We start from the raw sequence: 18,348 nt of genomic DNA on the forward strand, positions 1-18,348 counted from the left end.
ATTTGGGCTACGACAAACTTGTTCTAAACAAAAAAAAAAATTGTATTTAGAGAATTAAAGTTCAAAAATAGTGTTTGGAGAAATATGAATTTTTTTTATTTTATTTTTGAAAAAAATCCCTTTATAAGTGTGCCCTTATGTTCAACCTTTTTTGGTCATCAATAATACCTACCACTGCGATTTGATGTACCATAATCATCAAATATGAATAACAATTATTTACGCATAATTTCTCAACGCTAATAAAATTGAGTACAAATGTGATAAAATAAATGATTGAAAATTGAGCGCGTCAAATGGAAAGTATAACCTTCCTTTCGGCTTTCGGCCCCAAAATTGAGCTCTTACATATAACCTTTTAGATAGGGTGATGTAATAATGCTCCTCGTTGAGAATGTAATAAAATCAATTGAACCTTTTACAGTTGCATGAAGATCGAAGGAAACATATTAAAAGAAAGAATCTCATAAAATTCTATCCACCCATCTACCAGAAAATAAAATCATATATTCAAATCTAGAAACCCCATAGCACCAGGCTAATAATTTTCCTTCTGTACCTGAAAAAGGCTACAATGAGCATCACTCTCCTCTAAATAAATCTCTCTAGCTTTATTGAAGTTATAGGATTTGGTGGACGGAAAGTCTCCAATTGCAAGTTAGAGCCAACACAGATATCACGTAAAATTGCGTCCCCCTTCTCCAATTTTATTACCTCTAAGGTACTTCCAAGAACATCAGCTGCAAGTCCAGTTTCTAAGAGGCTGCCTGGTTCCTCCCCTCCATCACGTAATAACCGCCCAATCTCATTCAAAGAGATAACAGACTCTATTATAACTTTCGCAAAAACACGTCCAAGAAACTCTGGTGCTTTGGGAGCATCATTAACAGCATCCTCCAATGTACAGAGAACAGACTCAAACCTAACAAAACAACAAAAGAAAACAAGGTTATTTACGATAAAAGAATTCTCTCTTCTAGTAATCATATTCTTTAATAAATCTCACCCTTGGATAAGCTGTGCTTGACTCAAGATACCATCATGTGATTTCACAAGGTGAACTAGCAATTTGGCCAAAAGGTCTCGTTCTGTGTCCTTTCTCTCAAATGAGTCTGTGACCCAGAGACAAACCATGGAAGGATGGAAGCATGGAGAATTTAATTCTTTGACACATAGAGCAACTTCCTTCTCATCTCTAGCACTAAATTGCATAATTTTTTGTTAGAATGGTTGATGTCATCAAGCTTGTGGATCTTGCCCAGGATGAACATTGGAAATAGGAAGTAGTAATATAAGAGCAATATCATAACATCCTGCCAACTATATCAATTTATATTCAATGTATAGGCACATGTGTGTCTAAATAATTTTAAAACAAAAAGAAATACAGCATAACATAATCTATTCATATTTAAAGTTGACTGTAAAAAACTTCAAATTCTAAATACATAATATACCTAGTTTTGTAAGCATTGTGAAAAAAAAAATGATGGTTTCAAGTGTTACCACAGTCAAACATTATTAAAATGAATCAAGGCTTAGGTTGAAGTTTGCAATTAAAATTTACAACTAAAAAGTTACAATTTTTGAAATCATATGCAAAATATATCATTTTCAGATGAAATGGAGTAATTCATTGAGGACTTTTCATTATCACTATCATCTTCCATTTTTATAAGAAATAATAAATTCTGGTAAGTGGCGGAATCCACAACAAAATATAGAGAATTGTGTACTTATTTCTCTTAGCTGTGTATGACTTAGCTTTGTGAAAACCATAAATACCCTGAGAAAAGTTAAGCTAGGTCTTTGCCAATAAAATATAAAATGAAAACAAACAAACTCTCATCTCAAGGGCATTAAATTTGGATTTTTTTTTTGGGTAAAAAAAAAGTAAGTGGCCACAGGCAGTAAGAAGATAGAAACACCACAAAGTGAAAGCATTACCTGTAGTATTCTTTGATTGCTGCCATGGACATGTCTCGGAGTTGTTCTTCTGACCGAACCTTTTCTGAAGAAGGAACCTGAGAAACTATTGACCCTTGCAATTGATCAGATGGTGAAGTTGCAACAAGGTTGTCAAGTCTCCGATATGAAGTACTCAAATCTTTTTTGTCTAAGCCTATATTATGCTCTAGAGCACTTGATTGATCATAAGCAGCTGGACCTGAAAACCTGTCCGTAAGGTATGGTGCATGCTCTGATAAATTCCCATAACCGTTAAGAACATCAGTTGCTTTGGAAGAGTCTACTGAGGTAGGAATTGCATTAGGCATCGATGAACTTATTGCAGTTGATCCTCTAATGGACATTCCCCTAGCCAAACTGCCCTGGGGTCCCAAGGTAATAGAATCATCCCCCAAGGCTCTTGGAGACAAGGTCCTAGCCTCAAAAGATTGCCTCTCTTCAGAACAAGCATCCTGAGAACCAAACCCACGAACTTGACCAGGTAACCCATGCGGTACTCCAATTTGAGCAGTTGTAGATGACACCAGAGATCCTCTTGGACGAAAGTCCATAGGGTTTCTTCTTGATGTTTGGTTGTTGCTTGGACCACGACCTAACCTACCAGCTTGGGCCTGCCTCTCTTGCACCGCATCTCTATGCACTTCCTCAATCTTCTTTGGACCTTCAATTTTTCTCCTTTGTTGCCATTTATTTTCCCTCAAATCAATGGCATCCTTCAACATGAACCTCACCCTAGATGATAAATTCATGTTGTCTGACAATAGTTTCATCCTTTCGAAGTATGCATCCATATGTTTTTTGGCTTTGGGATGATCAATCATGTCCCCAATAGTACTCATTAGCTTGCACAAAGCTTCAATATCTTCTTCATCAGGATCCTGATATTGACCGAGTAACTTCTTGATGCACTCATGCATTATCCTCTCTGTCAACATTCTCTTCTTATATAGCTCACCAATTAATCTAATATTACCTAGCATGCGTCTTCTTGCCTTGACTCTTCTATCTTCCCTTTCTTCATCAGATAGCTTAACTTCACCTTCATCAGCCTTATTTGCTTCTTCTTGCTCTCTTTCACCTCTCTCAAATTCCTCTTGACACTTGTTTAATAATAATCTTTTGAAAGTTATCTTTTCATTGTCCTCACCGAAATCAGGCAACTCAGAAGCCAAATGTAAACAGAAGTTGGCATACATTTCACAAAAGGTAGGCTCCATCAAAGCCTTCTCAAAAATTTGTGAGATGACACCAGTAAGTGTGATAGCATTGTCAATATTAACCACTTTTACCTGTTCAAAGAGCCTCTCAAAATTCTGAGGAGTTAATTTGTTCAAGATAGCTTTCAGCTGCCTCTGTTTTGCCTCTTCTATATCCGAAACTTTACCCACTTCATACTTCCTCTCAGCCTTGTGCATCGTCTGTAAAGGAGTTTGAGGAGTACGAGAATGAATTAACCCCTTGTGCTGGAAGCTAACAGAACGCTGCCACCTTTCTCCATTACTGTTTCTTTGCATTCCACTTGGAATTCCCATGGATTGCGTTGGTCCATAAAGGACCCCTGCTCCAGCATATTGCATAGGTGTCTCTCCACGAAAGTTCCTTAAAGCACCAAAATTGTTTCCTGGACCAGATCGAAAACCTACATTACCTCCACCAACATCCAAACCACGTCTTCCAGAATGAAAAGTATTAGAAGATTTACTCCACCTCTCTTCCTCATTTACACCAGTTCCACAATAATCCATCCAAGGCATTCCACTAGGCCTATCTACAATAGTAAAACTCATTAAAGCCTCAGCTATGTCAACTGTGATCTGAAAACCTTCAGGAAGATCAGTGCACTGCTCTGCAAATTTCAAAAGAAAATCTCGAGAGTACCTCTTGGCTACACCTCTGTTAACATCACTAATCAGTTGAAATTTGTCATCAACTTCCAGTTTTGATGTACACATGTCAGCAGCATCCTCCCAATCATCAGGCTCAACTTTACTCTGTTGACATTTCTCACTCACTTTAAGATCTAGGTGAGCAGCATCTGTAGATACCTGCTTCAAACTTTCAGATGAAGAAGCATTGTTTGTGCTTTCTGAACTGAAAACAGTTTCTTTCTTTTCCTTTGGTCCCTTGTATGCGTTATAAAGATCAGAAGTTGACCCAGCAGCATTAGCTTTTCGAAGAATCTCTCTTCTTTTCTTATTACCTTTAGATGTAGCTTTTACTTTATTTGGTTCTGAAATTGGTTTATCGTTGGCACTAGATGTCAAAAAAGACAGAGAGTCATTGCAAAAAGTATCTGAACTATTCTTGACATGATTTGAAGTTGTCTCCAGAATATCAACTGACTGCATATCTAGTGTACAGTAATTTCCACAAAGAACACGGTTAGTAACTACACAATCATTTCGACTTAAAATGATATCTCTATAATCCAATGTAAATAAATGTAGAGATGCTTAAATTTCCACTCGGCCTATCAAATTTTGCTACAACACTAGCAGATTCATCATGTCCTTGTTGTATGAATCTTTAAGATTAACACCTCATCACTTACATTTACAGAATTTTGTTCAATTTGTTTTCTAACACCTCATTAGTTACAGCATTTTGTTCAATTTGTTTAGACTTGCCCATCACAATTAAAATTTTCCTGGTAACTACAAAAGTGGTTCATCATTTTTGTTACCAAGTTTCAAACAATTATGCTTTAAACCTTTTTCTTCTGGTGATTCATTATGCTTGTCATCCTTATGATGACTACTAGAAACTTCAATGCTATTGTTCACTTCAACACTAGGGATGGTTGATATTGTGTCATACATTTCTGGAAGATCTTCAGTGGCAATTGCTATAGAATGAATTGTTTCAGTTCTAAATGATTTGGAAACTCCAATATCAGACATACCATTATCAATAGCTTGATAAGCAACATTATCCATTGATGGAGATTGAATAGAAACCTGTGGGGGAAAAAAGTACATAAAATATAATATGCTCAAGTAAATCAAGACTAATGAAGAATACTTAAAATGAATAATAAAGTACTAAACTGCCTGATGATGTGATTGGGCGCTCTTCTCTAGTTTCTTTGGATTTTCCTTCAAAGAATTTGACCTAGTTAGAGCTTCCTTCCTTCTAGACACAAGTGAGGCATGATCTTCAGTCATTACTGATGAAGGTTGTGACAAGGGAGTGGCTGCAAGCTTCTCAATAGATACAAAAACAGATCCAGGTGATTGTTTTTGTTGCACAAAAGAGTTACCAAATAATTTTGATTGCTGTGAAGAAATTTCTGGACTAGTTTCAGATACATTTTGTAATGCAGGGGAGCCAGAATCACGTGATGCTACCGAAATATTGGGTTCTCGGTTTTGAACGCCAGAATTACCAGAATTGGACAATGATGTGTCTACAACATCAGATGCATCACATGGTCTAATTGTCACAGGAGCAGCTCCAGTTAATGACATTAAATTAGGAATATCATGAAAATTTTCTAAAATTGGGGGTTCAACACTACCAAGAATAGAAGCACCTGTTTTATTAGCAAATAGAGAGCTATGTTGCATTGAATTCAAGAAACCAACATTTTGCGAACCATGATTCAATGGATAATTAAATCTTTGTGGTTGCAAATTAGCAGTATTTTGGCTACTTGTTAGTGGGAGAGGATTGGGAGGATGGTAATAGAGAGAATTAGTACTATAAGAGTTGGGGGAATAATAATTCATTGGATAAGCTGCAAAAGATTGACCAGGTTGGGATTGAGAAGGGATATTAGGATGTGACCTAGAATTAGATGACCCATCTGAATATGCATTTGCTCTTTTATCAAGTCTCAACTCTTCATGAGTCTCGGGGTGAGTGATCTTCACATGAGTTGTTTTTCGAGGACCAGGTTGATATTTTTGTCCATGTTGGGGATATTGTTGAATCATACTAATACCCACATTGCCTAATTGATGTGACAACTGATGCCCCATTTGAGGAGTAAAAGTCATGTTTTGACCTTGATTCATGATCCCCTGAGGTTGCATTGGACGAGGTTGAAGACTTGGAATAAAAATTGGTTGTTGCACTTGTGTAGTATTTCCAATTGGCAAAGCCATTTGTATAGGCATCTGGAGAGATGTTGTAGGCAACCCCTGAGATTGAATATGTGGATTAGAACTACCAAACTGTAAAGATGCTCGTGACAGGTGATATGGTGTTGAGTTTGAAATCCCAGTTATAGGAATAATAGAAGGATTCTGCATTTGGTTTGCTGAGGTTGCAGTTGGCACGCGAAGATCCTTTTTTGCCTTAGTTTGTATATTAGTTTCCCCACCAATAGACTGCTCAATGACACTTGCATCTTTTCTTGGTGATAGTTGTTGTTTTGGAATAAGAGATGTTGGCACTGAAGCCTGAAAGTGAAGACAATTTGTTGGCACAAAATAAATAATTTTCATTGCTATGAACACATAATTCAAGGCGTGTTATGTCAACATCAACAAGTTACATAATCATAAGTGCACTCCAACCTAAGATTCTATATCAAATCAATTCTTGCTCAGCATCTGAAATAAGATCTAGAATTCAATGAGAAGTTGTGGGTAGTGGTACCAAAAGGAATATAGTAACATAGAAGTAAAGGAGAAATTAAAAAGAATATATATTCACACCTGATCCTGCTTCTGCTCATCTATATTAGGAAGAGCTGAGCTTATACTAGTAGGGCCCTGAATATCAGAACAAATTACTTAATGGCCATAAAGTTCTAAAAATATATGCAGTATACCAGACACAACGTACACAATTTATATGTGCAAAACTTACTGTCATCCCATTCATAATGCTAGGATTAATAGATCCAAATTGGAAAGGGAATGACTTTGATGCATCTCCTATAAAAAATACATTTGATATTCAGAATACTTCAGTCTCAAGACTGACAATTAATAGCTACTAAGGAAAATATTTTAGCATTAAGAACTTTTACAAACCCAAGATACAAGTCATAAAATGTTGACTTAATTCCACATAATTTCAAGCAAAAAACTCATTAGTCTAGCATACCCTTAGTAGGAGTTTCAGGAGTAATTGGATCAGAAGTTGCAGGGGGCAGTTGAGAACTTGGAACTTTTGGAATAGTTACAGTACTCCCTTGTACAGCAGATGATTCACATGGCTTGGTAGTAGCTGGAGCATCAGATGCTCCTATCATACAACATAAATGAATGAGTTACTTAAACTAATAATTCACCGAACACCAAATAACATATAATTCTAAATAGTTACTTTAGAAAATCAAACCTAGTCCCTTCAGTTATACTCCTTGTGGATACCTTAACAATTGAGCTACAATTTGTTTTAATGTTTATTTTCATATTTTGTTATATAAAAATAATCAATAAAATTGTCCATATCTAGCAAGGTAATTGTTATATAAAAAATAATCAATAAAGATGGAGATACTTTCCACAGAAAAATTTTCTTAAACAGAAAACTAGAAACTTAAAAAACAAAGAGAATAAACATAATTCTTTTAAAAAGGAAGTAAATATAATTCTCCTCAAGCTTACCATGCAATTGAGGTTGCACATGGGCACGATTCTGTATGTTTCGAGCAGCAGAACCACTGTTAGACTCTATTACATTCAGTGGGGTGGGGTTTACTCTAGATTGTCCAACTTGTGCATCGCTAGACTTCTTGTTAAACCTAGAACAAGCAACAAGCAACAGACAAAATCGATTAAAACACGCCTGCTCGCACACACACACGCATCTCACACAAAACAAATCACACACTCATCTCACCCAAAACTCAATCTCCACACATCCAATATCCATTGAAAAACATAATCGTAGTAAAATAACAAAATCAGTTACAAACTTGCAAGCCTTAACATACCTCTCGTTAGAGGAGAGTGATGGAGATGAGGGAATCGATGGCGTTGGCTTAATGCCGCCACCGCCGTAGGCAAATGAGGAACCTTGTTGCTGATTGAAACTGGTGGATCGCTCAGATTTTCGGTACACTGCTGTGCTTCTATTGGTCTTTGATTGATTGAAGGACATATATCCAAACCCTTTGATTCCTCAAATACAGTTTTCAAAAATGGGGGGATAATTGGAAAATAAAAAGAGAAAATTTCCCTCTTTCAATTTTTCCTGCAACCAACATGATCCAAGTTATCATCATAATTGGAGCACGCTAAACTTTAAACAATTTATCAAATTGTTCGTATTTGATCTAATTGTTGTTGGAACATTTAGAAAATTATTCAAAAAATACATACCGAGAAAAATTAGATATCTACAATTTCGAATTTTTTTGATAGCCAAATGTTAGTTTACTCTCAGAATTGCATACACTAAGATGACAATAAAAATTTAATTAAAATGAATACCAAAGAAATAACATGATAAGAAACATATGAAATAAATAAAACTAAAATAAAAGGAGGACATAGTGAAGCACCTGAAGTGGAGGAGTGTGTGTCAAAATTAGGGGTTTATTGGGTAGTGATGGCAGTGGGAGATAAACACANNGGAGAGAGAGAGAGAGAGAGAGACCAGATACAAAATGTTCAACTATGAACCAAACTCACCCGCAACAAACTCATGAGTGAAAGGGTGGGTCAAAAGAAGGTAGGTTTTTCAGGAGATCACTATTCGAATGGGCCATGATTTTTGTAACACCTATTCATACTCTTCTCTTTATCCCTCGAGATATTCTTGGGAGTTCTAACAGCAAATAAACTTTAATCTATTTATAATAAAACACATAAGATATGAGTCATATGTGTTTCTAAAATAACAACCATGGTTAAGAGTTAATTTAATATTTAAATATCAAATTAAGATATGGGAAAAAAAATAAATCTAGAAATATTATTGATTTCTCCTTAAGTTTCACATCCTTAGTGTCTCTTCACTGTGTCTGACACTAATCTCAATTCTCACAGCTGGTGCAACCACATGCCTCAACTCCAAACATTTTTTTCTTGTCATTGCTGTCGCTTAAAGATTCAATTGCAAACTTCTGTTCAAGTCTCTTTTTAATTTTAAGCTTTTGAACAAATTATTTTTGGAGTTTTGATTTGTCTTGTTATTAGTGTTTTTGTTACGGGAAAGAACATTACCAATTTCAATGAAATTAAGGTAAAGGATGCTGATTCAGAGCTATTTCTTACCGTAAAAAATATGAGCTCTTGTAGTGTCAAGTTTTGTGTTCATAGAATGTGTTTTATGTCTAAAATAATATTTCACATCAAACCTACCAAATAAAAAATACAGTTTTAAAGTTAGAAGCAGTGGCAGAATTAGATTAGAGGGAAGAGTCCAATTAAGAAGGAAATAAAATAGTATAAGCTTCCGAAAATATTGCCATAAAATCTCTATTTTTACTTGGTTTAATTCAAATTTACAATGAGTTAGTTAATCATGGTAGCTTTTTCCAAAACATAAGTGATCCAAAAAACATGTGTCTCCTTACAATTGAAAAAGAGAAAAAGTCTTCCTTTGTTCATGAACATCAAGTTTTTCTCTTGTTTCTCTCACTTTTTTCTTCCTTTACTTTTGCCTCTATTGTAATCTAATTTTAATGGTTAAATAAATTTGTATCCATGTAAAATGGTAACTTTTTGCTTTATTTATTAAAAGAGTAAAGTATCGTTTTTGTCCCCAACGTTTGGGGTAAGTCTCAAAATTGTCCCGTTTAAATCGCTATTTAAGTCCCTAACGTTTCAAAATTGACTCAATGTTGTCCTAGGGATCTGTTAACAGAATTAATGGCGGGACAAAATTGAGATGGTTTTGAAACGTTGGGGATTTAAATAGGACGAAAGCGTTGGGGACAAAAACTATACATAGAAATAAATTTTAATTTTATCCTTCAATAATATCAATTTTTTACGATACATAGTTATTCAATTATTTTTTAATTACATCTAAGTAAATTATACTTAATCACATTGCTTTTGTTCTAAATAAATTTATTTTTTTATAATTTTACTCTTAAAAATTTTTACTCATCATAAAATGTTTATAGAATGACTAGTACATAAACTTGTGGGGAAAAAATGATACATATACAATAAAGTAATGTGATTCTAGTCATTCTACAAATATTTCATGATGAGTAAAAATCTTTAAGAGTAAAATTATTAAAAAAAAAATTATTTAGAATCAGAATAATGTGCTTAAGTGTAATTTATTTAGATGTGATTAAAAAATAATTGAATAACTATGTACAGTAAAAGATTGATATTAGTGAAGGATAAAATTAAAATTTAGTTCTATGTATCGTTTTTATCCCCAACGTTTTCGTCCTATTTAAGTCCCTAACGTTTTAAAATCGTCTCAATTTTATCCGCCGTTAATTCCGTTAACAGATCCCTAACGGCATGACAACATTGAGTCAATTTTGAAACGTTAGAGACTTAAATAGGACGATTTAAACGTTAGGGACAACTTTGGGACTTACTCCAAACATTGGGGACAAAAACAATACTTTACTCAATTGATTAAATATGTGATTATTTCATAAGTTAAGATTGTATATAGTAGTAGTAGAACTATCATGCAATTGCCTTAACATAAACGAAATAATGATATAATCAAAACTAACATTTTGAATTCTTTTATCAAAAACATAAGAAAACAAACTGTAAGACCTAAAAAAAAATTTTAAAAAAATCATATCTTATGTAACAATTTTTTACACTGTTAATTAATAAAAGTGTAAAACAATATCAAATTACTATAAATAAATATTGAGTATAATAGTTAAAGTATAATTTTCATGGGTTGAGTGTAAAATAATTTTATACTATCAATCAATTAAAATTCGGAATACTGAGAAATCATAATGTGGATAATAATGGTAGTGGATAGTTATTTTGAATGATTTGACACTTCTTTCAAAATTACAATAGGTAGATAGTGTAATGTTACACTATGAGTGTAAAACTAAATCCAAATTTAGAGCTTAGTTTTTGTATACATCATTGTTGTGTAATAAAGTTTTACATGTACGTTCAATATTTCAATTAAATACTATTATGTAGAAAAGAAAAATGCTTATCATACTCACTATCTAACAAAATCATACCTATGTAGTTGATAACTCTTTGGTTATCCCACCAAATCGTTCAAGTTGTAAAAGATGAGTAAAGCATTGTTCCCATGACAACTAATTTATCAAAACTGGTCACTACTTTCAAATATCTATTTAGAAGAAATAAACTATTTTCAAATTGAAGGTATCTCAAATTAATAATAGTAAAGTAAGAAAGAAAATGCTATGTTTAATACAACTAGCAAAAGCACGCTAAAGATTCGGATTAATTCAATTCAATATAATAACCGAGTAATTTTCTAGGAGCTTGATTTGCAATTGATAAGCTAATGAAACAGATTATAGTTGTTAATCCCTACTTCCTTAGGTGGCTAACTCTCCTCTTCTTATATCAACATATTAATCCTTTAAGTATGTGTCTATAACAAGGACAAACTCCTCTCCTTAGAGCTAGTGCATACATCAAATTCCCAATTCATGCATAAACCCTAAGTCAATTCAGAAGGAGATCGAACTCACGAAGTTGCAATGAAACAAGCGATAAACCTTTAAAGTATCAATCTTATCATCAAATTCTCAAAAAGCTGAGACATAAATTATCCATATTGAACCAAGCCCCTATCTATAGTGAGAAAATCTAGTTACTCACAACATCTATCTTTCTCTTGTTCTTTTTATTTTATTTTGCATCACCGTCTAGGCGGTGGATTTATGCCGCAACAAACAGTGACCTTTCGGCTGGAAAATATTGAGTAACCTAAGCAATGAATGCTTGAGTAGCTAGCTCTAAGTGCATTATGATGGCATATTGCAATAATTTTTTTCCTGACTAGTGCTTGAGTGATAACTTTTGATTGCTTGAACATGAAGACTCTACATACTAAAAACTCCAAAAATATAAAAACTAGGAAAATGAGCTCTCTTCCTATATAGGCCACAACATCATCAGGTAAAATTCTATTACCTGACTCTTTTAGCATGGGTATAATTACAACCTATTACTTAGGACTACTCAAAATTACCTCTATCCAACAGATGGTGGTGTATCTAATTACCCCACATCATGGGTATAATTACTCCTCGCCAAAAGGGCTCTTGGGAATCAACTGTATCTAACATTTTCGAAACAATTCTATTCTCTACCTAAGTAGCAAGACAATTTTATTCTCGTCAAGAGCTAACTAAGTTCGCCTTAGCGTGACTTAGTCATGCCAGTCCTTTTCAATTAACATAGCACAAACTCTCATTCATTATCCTTTATTGTATCTTATTAATCTCATTTGTGAATGATATATTCAACATCATAATCAAGCATAAGAACTTTACGAAGTGATAAAACATAAAAAGGCATTCCATAACATCTATCATATCAGAATCCAATGTATTTTTAGTGTCATCTCTCTTTTACCTTCCTTACTGAATAATAACTTTGCAAGCTCTCTAGCTAGTCTCTCACTCATTTAGATCATCAATAACTCATTATTCATTTTCCTTTATCAAACAAAAGCGCACCTAATTAGACTTTTGAATCTAGTTTTACTTGTTAACTTCTAATTCTTCTTTCTCTTTCTCTTTCTCTTAAGTCTCTATATCTCTAACATAGAAAGCATCACAAGCAAAATATGAAATCTCTTGCCATGTGTTCTAATAAACACCGCCCCTTGCATAACATAATATTGCATCAAACTCATAATAGGCATAAGGCCTTCTCTAAAGAAAACCATCTTTTGCCCTGAACTAGGATCACACGTGTCACAAGTACACCTTTATGCAAAGGTCTAACTTCTTACCATTTTAGAACATAATATTCGTGACAACATTTCATCACCCATATTTAACTTATCTTAATTCCTGAATCATTTACATTAACTTGTATCAACTCTTATAATCTCAACATCAACAATTAATACTCAAGACTCAAGTTAAACAATGACATCCTAAGCCCAAGACATATTCATTAACAATCTATAACATTACAATGTCTAAAACACTTTAATCCACCATATCCTATAATAACTCTTAATCCTCAAGAAGCATTCATAACATCAAATGCCTAAAGACACCTTTAAGCCTTAAATCACTTCCCCTTTTACATCCTCTAACATGATTTAAATTATAATCCTTATGCTCCATAATCATTCTAGTATTTTAGGGAATCTAGTACTCGTTCTAAGGTCATTTAATACATAAAAACTAAATTCTGCAGCAAAAGAATACATTTTGTAATAAGGACAATCAATTTTGTCATTGATTTGCATTTTGCCATTCTGGTGAATCGATTATCCAAGCTAGAGGATCAATTATCCGTTCTCTAAGTTACAGAAGAAAACACGAATTTCTAGATAGCAAAGAGAATAAAATCGATTCTCTAAGCTGCAGAACCCAATTTTTTTCGCATTCAATTCTACAAAACTCCACCAACACAATCTACCTCTCCAACCAAACTCGTAAGTAAAAATCTTCCAAAATCCATATCGTATAATCACATTCAAGCATATATCAAGCTTTCCATGTCTCACACAAAACCCTAGGAAGCATAAATCACTAACAACAACATCAATCATGCACTTTGAAACACAAAAACCTAACCTTGGTGTGCTTAGTGTAGGGGCGATTGCTACCATAGTGTTGCTGGCAGTTAAAGCCAACAAAACAGAGGAAGGTGGACGGATTAGTGGTGATGATGGCGATGTGGGTTTGCTCGGTGGTTGTGGTAGCCATGAAACTTGACTCCTTGAAGTTCCTCCTTCAAGCTTCCAAGATATACAAGGGTTCCTTCCTCCCTTTCACTTCTTCCTCTTCAGTTCTACTCCTCCTTTGCTTTCTTCTTTTTCTTCTTCTCATCTGTTTCCCTCGTCTATTTTTCTTCTCTCTCTTGTAAAAACCGAATCAGATCATCCGGTTCGACCGGGTTAGCAAGAACCGACCCTTTATCCGGTTGATTTTGATGAAAAATCGTACTAGTCAAATTGACGGCAAACTGAAGAACCGATCGGCAGCGTATCCGTCTGCTGCAATGCTCCTAAACGACATCGTTTAACCATTTTACCCACCCTCATCCAAGTCACATATATTGAGGAATTAAAATCAAGAGTATTTATTCAAATTGGTCCCTAAAAGGAATTTTGAAGTGGACGCTTTGGTCCCCAACAAAATTTAATTACATAATTAGTCCCCAATTTTTGTAAACGTCCATCACTTTAGTCCTTCTGTTAGTTTCTTCCGTAAAATCTTAACGGTAAAATCCAACGTGTCACGTTAAACTGTTGAGTCAGCCATTAAACGCCACGTGGGATGAAAGACAAAATGGTCCCTGAAAAGACAACTACAAAAGTGTTCTTGTATAATGTCCTAAATCCTAAAACAACGGCGTGAAGGTCATCATCATTTTCGTGTGCTACTCTGAAAATGTGTAACCGTGGCAAATGGAGGGAATTCGGTAAACTCTTATCGTCGACGAGTTATTAGAGGTAGCGGAGATGGTAGTGCTAGCAGTGCTTCAGGTGGCCCCAAATTTGGAATTGCAAGAGGGGAGAATCCAAGATGCCACTGTGGAATTTATGCCATTGTTGTGGAGTCTGGAACAGATAAGAAACCCAAGAAGACCTTTCTTTGGATGTCCTTATTATAGGATAAGGAAAATTGAGTATGGTATCTTCTTTATGCATTGCAAAATTCATGGGTTAACTTTGATTTTGTGCATTTTCTCCTTCAATGTAGGAGAATCTTTCACACTGTGAATTTTTTATATGGTTTGACAAATTTTTTTCCCATGAAATGCAAGGTAGCCAGCATAATGTTGTACTGGAAGAGAGGGTGAAGAAGTTGAAAGATTTGATAGATGAATTATAGAAGAAGACTAAAAATGTAAGTAAAAGGAGGGAGTGGAGCAGTCAATGCAAAAGTGTGTTCTTTTTCATGCTAGGTTTTTTGGTTTGTATTCTTTTCCAACGCCATAGCAGCACAACTCTCTATTCAAGCATCCTTTTACGTCGATTGGCAAGCCCATGCGTACGCGTGGATTGACAAAAACGCAGGGGACGCGTACGCGTGCAACACGCGTACGCGTGTGTTGGCTTGTGCACCAGGCACCCCTCCCGCATCGTTCTAACATAACTCTCTGTCCATTTTCTCTTTGTTGCACAGTCACACACGACGCGTGCGTGTCGTAGACGCTTGCGCGTTGATCCTTTTTTTTATGCAAAATAAAAATAAATATACAGAACTGGAAATGAATACTGATATTAATAAAATAAAACTAATACACAGGAAAGATCATACCATGGTGGGTTGTCTCCCACCTAGCACTTTTAGTTATTGTCCTTAAGTTGGATATTTGGTGAGCTCCTTGTCATGGTGGCTTGTGCTTAAACTCATCTTGAAACTCCCACCAATGCTTGGACTTCCAGTAAGCTTTAACATCTCCAAATAAATTCACCAAGCCGTGATGAAGTTCTCCACAAGCTTTGAGCTTCCAAAATGGATCCTCTTGTATGCCGGGATCCCAAATCTTGTTTCTACACCCGTCTTTAAGTTGATCATCATGATTCCATTCGGGTGGTTTAGCCTTGGAATTCTCATTTAAGCACCCAAACATCTTTCCAGACCCAATCAATTGAGAATTATACTAACCCTTGCAATTAGGCCTTGAGCTTCCAACCATAACGAACCTAGGATGGTGTTGCCAACTACTAACCATCTCTCTTTTATTCTTAAAACCACAGATAGCTCTAAGTTGTCCATCCGTTTCAAGCGGACCATACTCAAGTGGGAAGGTAGAGTTTAAGGATAAGAATTTTACCCACTTGAATGTTGTGTTGGATGGTAATGGCTTGGGGGGAGGTATCTCCAGTCGGGACCCTGCCAATGTATGCTTCACTCTCTTGGGCTCCTCTTTGATGATTTCCACCTCTTGACAAGCTTCTGTAACATTAACCTCTTCCTCTAGTTCAATGGGAGATGGTTCAATTGTAGATGAAAACTCATTAATTATTGACCCATCTCATGATCAACCTCCTCAATATCTTCAACCATGATATGCCTTGGAGGTTTTACACCCTCCTCAATATCAATTTCAAGCCTCTTGGAGGGAGGCTCTATGACTTGAGCTTTCCATGGAGGTTCCGCATCTACTAAGTCCTCAACCACTTCCTCTTTTTCAATAATTTCGGGTTTCTCCACTTGTTCTAGTACAAAATCTAACTCCTCCTTGATAACTTCCACTTCTTGACAACCTTCTTCAATTCCCCCTAATTCTTCAACTACTCCTTCATATTCAAGGGTCTCTCCTACCTCTACTTTTTGGGCCTCCTCTTGCTTCTCTTGAAGTATATATGTGTGAACCTAATCCATTAAGTCCCTAAGACGATCCCTTCTCTCTTGTTCCATGTCAATAGCGTAATTGGGATCATGTTGCTCTTGGATTGATGGATATGGGTTAAAACTAAGTGCATTAAAAGTAAGTGCATTAGAGCTTGTGAGTATGGTGGTTCAAAGCTACGTTGAGGATGGGGTTCATAGGCATATGGTGGGGCTTGTTGGTAACTACAAGGGGTCCACCATATCCATTGTGTTGGTACGCACCTCGAAATGGCTCTTGCTCATAGTAAATTGGTGGAGGTTGGTTGTCACGAAAGGGTCCACCATAACCATTGTCTTGGGATGCATCGTAGAATGGTTGTTGCTCATGGCACATTGGAGAAGGTTGTTGCCGAAAGGGTTTATCAAATCCTTGTGGCTCATCCCATCTTTGATTGTCCCAACCTTGATGCATGTTCGCATTATAGCTTCCATTCCCTACAACATAATTTGAACCAAACTCGTAGTCAAAGGGATGAGAATTCATAGTAGCAAGAGAAATAAAAACTAATAAAAATTAATGAAAGTAAACTCCTAAAACTAGAAACACTAACAAAGAAACAAAAAAGCAAAATTATTCACAATATTCACAGTAACCAATAATAAGGCACACGCTTGCAATTCCCCGGTAACGGCGCCATTTTGATGATTAGATTTTTGTGTGGTCTAGAATTTCACAACAAATTCTCGTTGCAAGTATAGTTCCTAAACCAACAAATAATCCTCTCATGCAAAATTTGGTTGTCACAAGTAACAAACCCCTAAAAATAATAACTGAAGTATTCAAACCTCGGGTCGTCTCTCAAGGAATTGCAGGGAGGTGTTCTTATAATTGGTTATGGGAAAGTCTCTTTTTTTGGGTTTTGAGTTTAATAAACAAGGAATGTAAATAATAAGAAAATAAATTGATAACTAAGAAAGCTCTTAGCAAGGTATGAGAATTAGAATTCCTATCCTCATTATCTTCCTCAATTATGATATCAATTGTCCATTGCTCCCACTTAGTTAACTTCTAATTATGAAGAAAAGTCAAGTGGATAAATCAATTTGATTCCTCAAGTCCTAGTCAACTCCTAAGGAAAGACTAGCTTTAGAGGGATTCAAATCAACTAGCAACTTTCAATTATCAATCAACAAAGGAATTTAATAACTCAAGAGTCTCCAATTACTCAACCAAAGCCAAGAGGAGAAAAATCTACTCTAAAATCTAACTAAGCATTCTATCAAACACTTGGAAGGCACAACATAAAGACATAGAAAACTAACAAGGAAAATAAATCTAAACAACCAATTGTAAGGAATCAATGATAACAAACGAAGAAAGGAACTATAAACATGAAATACCTCAAATTGCATTAAATAGGAAATTGAATATAACATGAGAATTCATAAACTCAAATAGCAACATAAAGTAATCAATAAGGGAAATAAATAAACTAAGAAGCTAGAACAAATAAAAGTAGAAGAGAAACTAAATTGAAATAAGATAGAATTTAGAAATTAAAAAGGAATAAACTAAGAATCCTAAAACCTAGAGAAAGGAAAGAGAATAAACTACATCTGAAACCTAAAATTATGTGAATGAATGTTGTATGAATGAATCTCCCACTCTGCAGCCTCTAATCTATGTTTTTGGGCTTGGAACTGGGCCAAAAGGAGCCCAGAAATTGCCCCCAACGTCTTCTGCAATTTTTGCACGTGGCGCATGTCACGCGTACGCGTACATCACGGGTACGCGTCGATGGTCTTCTACACGTGTCATGTGTACGCGTGATCCACGCGTTCGTATCACCTAACAGCATGCCAACTATGAGAAATTGCATATCATTTCGAAGTCCCGGATTTTAGCTTTCCAACGCAACTGGAACCACCTCATTCGGACCTCTATAGCTTAAGTTATGATCGATTTAGTACGAAGAGGTCAGGCTTGACAGCTTAGCAATTTCTTCAATTTCTTGTAT

General features: G+C 35.3%; 1 protein-coding gene across 5 annotated transcripts; it reads right to left on the reverse strand.

The window, feature by feature from the left end:
- On the reverse strand, nt 280–13,892 carry LOC107617678 (eukaryotic translation initiation factor 4G). Of its 5 annotated transcripts, none has more exons than XM_016319498.2 (12): nt 13,619–13,891; nt 9,144–9,226; nt 7,859–8,118; nt 7,530–7,666; nt 7,024–7,164; nt 6,784–6,851; nt 6,630–6,686; nt 5,016–6,371; nt 4,871–4,925; nt 1,948–4,318; nt 1,007–1,201; nt 280–922 (listed from the first exon to the last, which is right to left on the reverse strand). In XM_016319498.2, exons 3-12 carry the CDS (start codon nt 8,023–8,025, stop codon nt 592–594), a joined length of 4,878 nt encoding a protein of 1,625 aa, XP_016174984.1. In that variant the 5' UTR covers nt 8,026–8,118; nt 9,144–9,226; nt 13,619–13,891; the 3' UTR covers nt 280–591. The 5 variants fall into 5 exon arrangements, 4 of the variants coding, with proteins under 4 accessions (XP_016174984.1, XP_020967091.1, XP_016174983.1 ...); XM_021111432.1 differs by having other exon boundaries at nt 8,429–9,226; XM_016319497.2 differs by lacking the exon at nt 9,144–9,226.

Source organism: Arachis ipaensis, chromosome B09 (assembly GCF_000816755.2).
Source record: "Arachis ipaensis cultivar K30076 chromosome B09, Araip1.1, whole genome shotgun sequence".
NCBI classification, from domain to species: Eukaryota; Viridiplantae; Streptophyta; class Magnoliopsida; order Fabales; family Fabaceae; genus Arachis; species Arachis ipaensis.

Excerpts from the sequence above, each read along its gene's own strand:
- LOC107617678 (XM_016319497.2), bottom strand. The coding sequence starts at position 8,025 with ATGTCCTTCAATCAATCAAAGACCAATAGAAGCACAGCAGTGTACCGA. Across the intron at positions 6,687-6,783 it reads GCATTATGAATGGGATGACA|GGCCCTACTAGTATAAGCTC; the intron begins GTAAGTTTTGCA and ends TCTGATATTCAG. Across the intron at positions 923-1,006 it reads CAAGCACAGCTTATCCAAGG|GTTTGAGTCTGTTCTCTGTA; the intron begins GTGAGATTTATT and ends TTGTTTTGTTAG.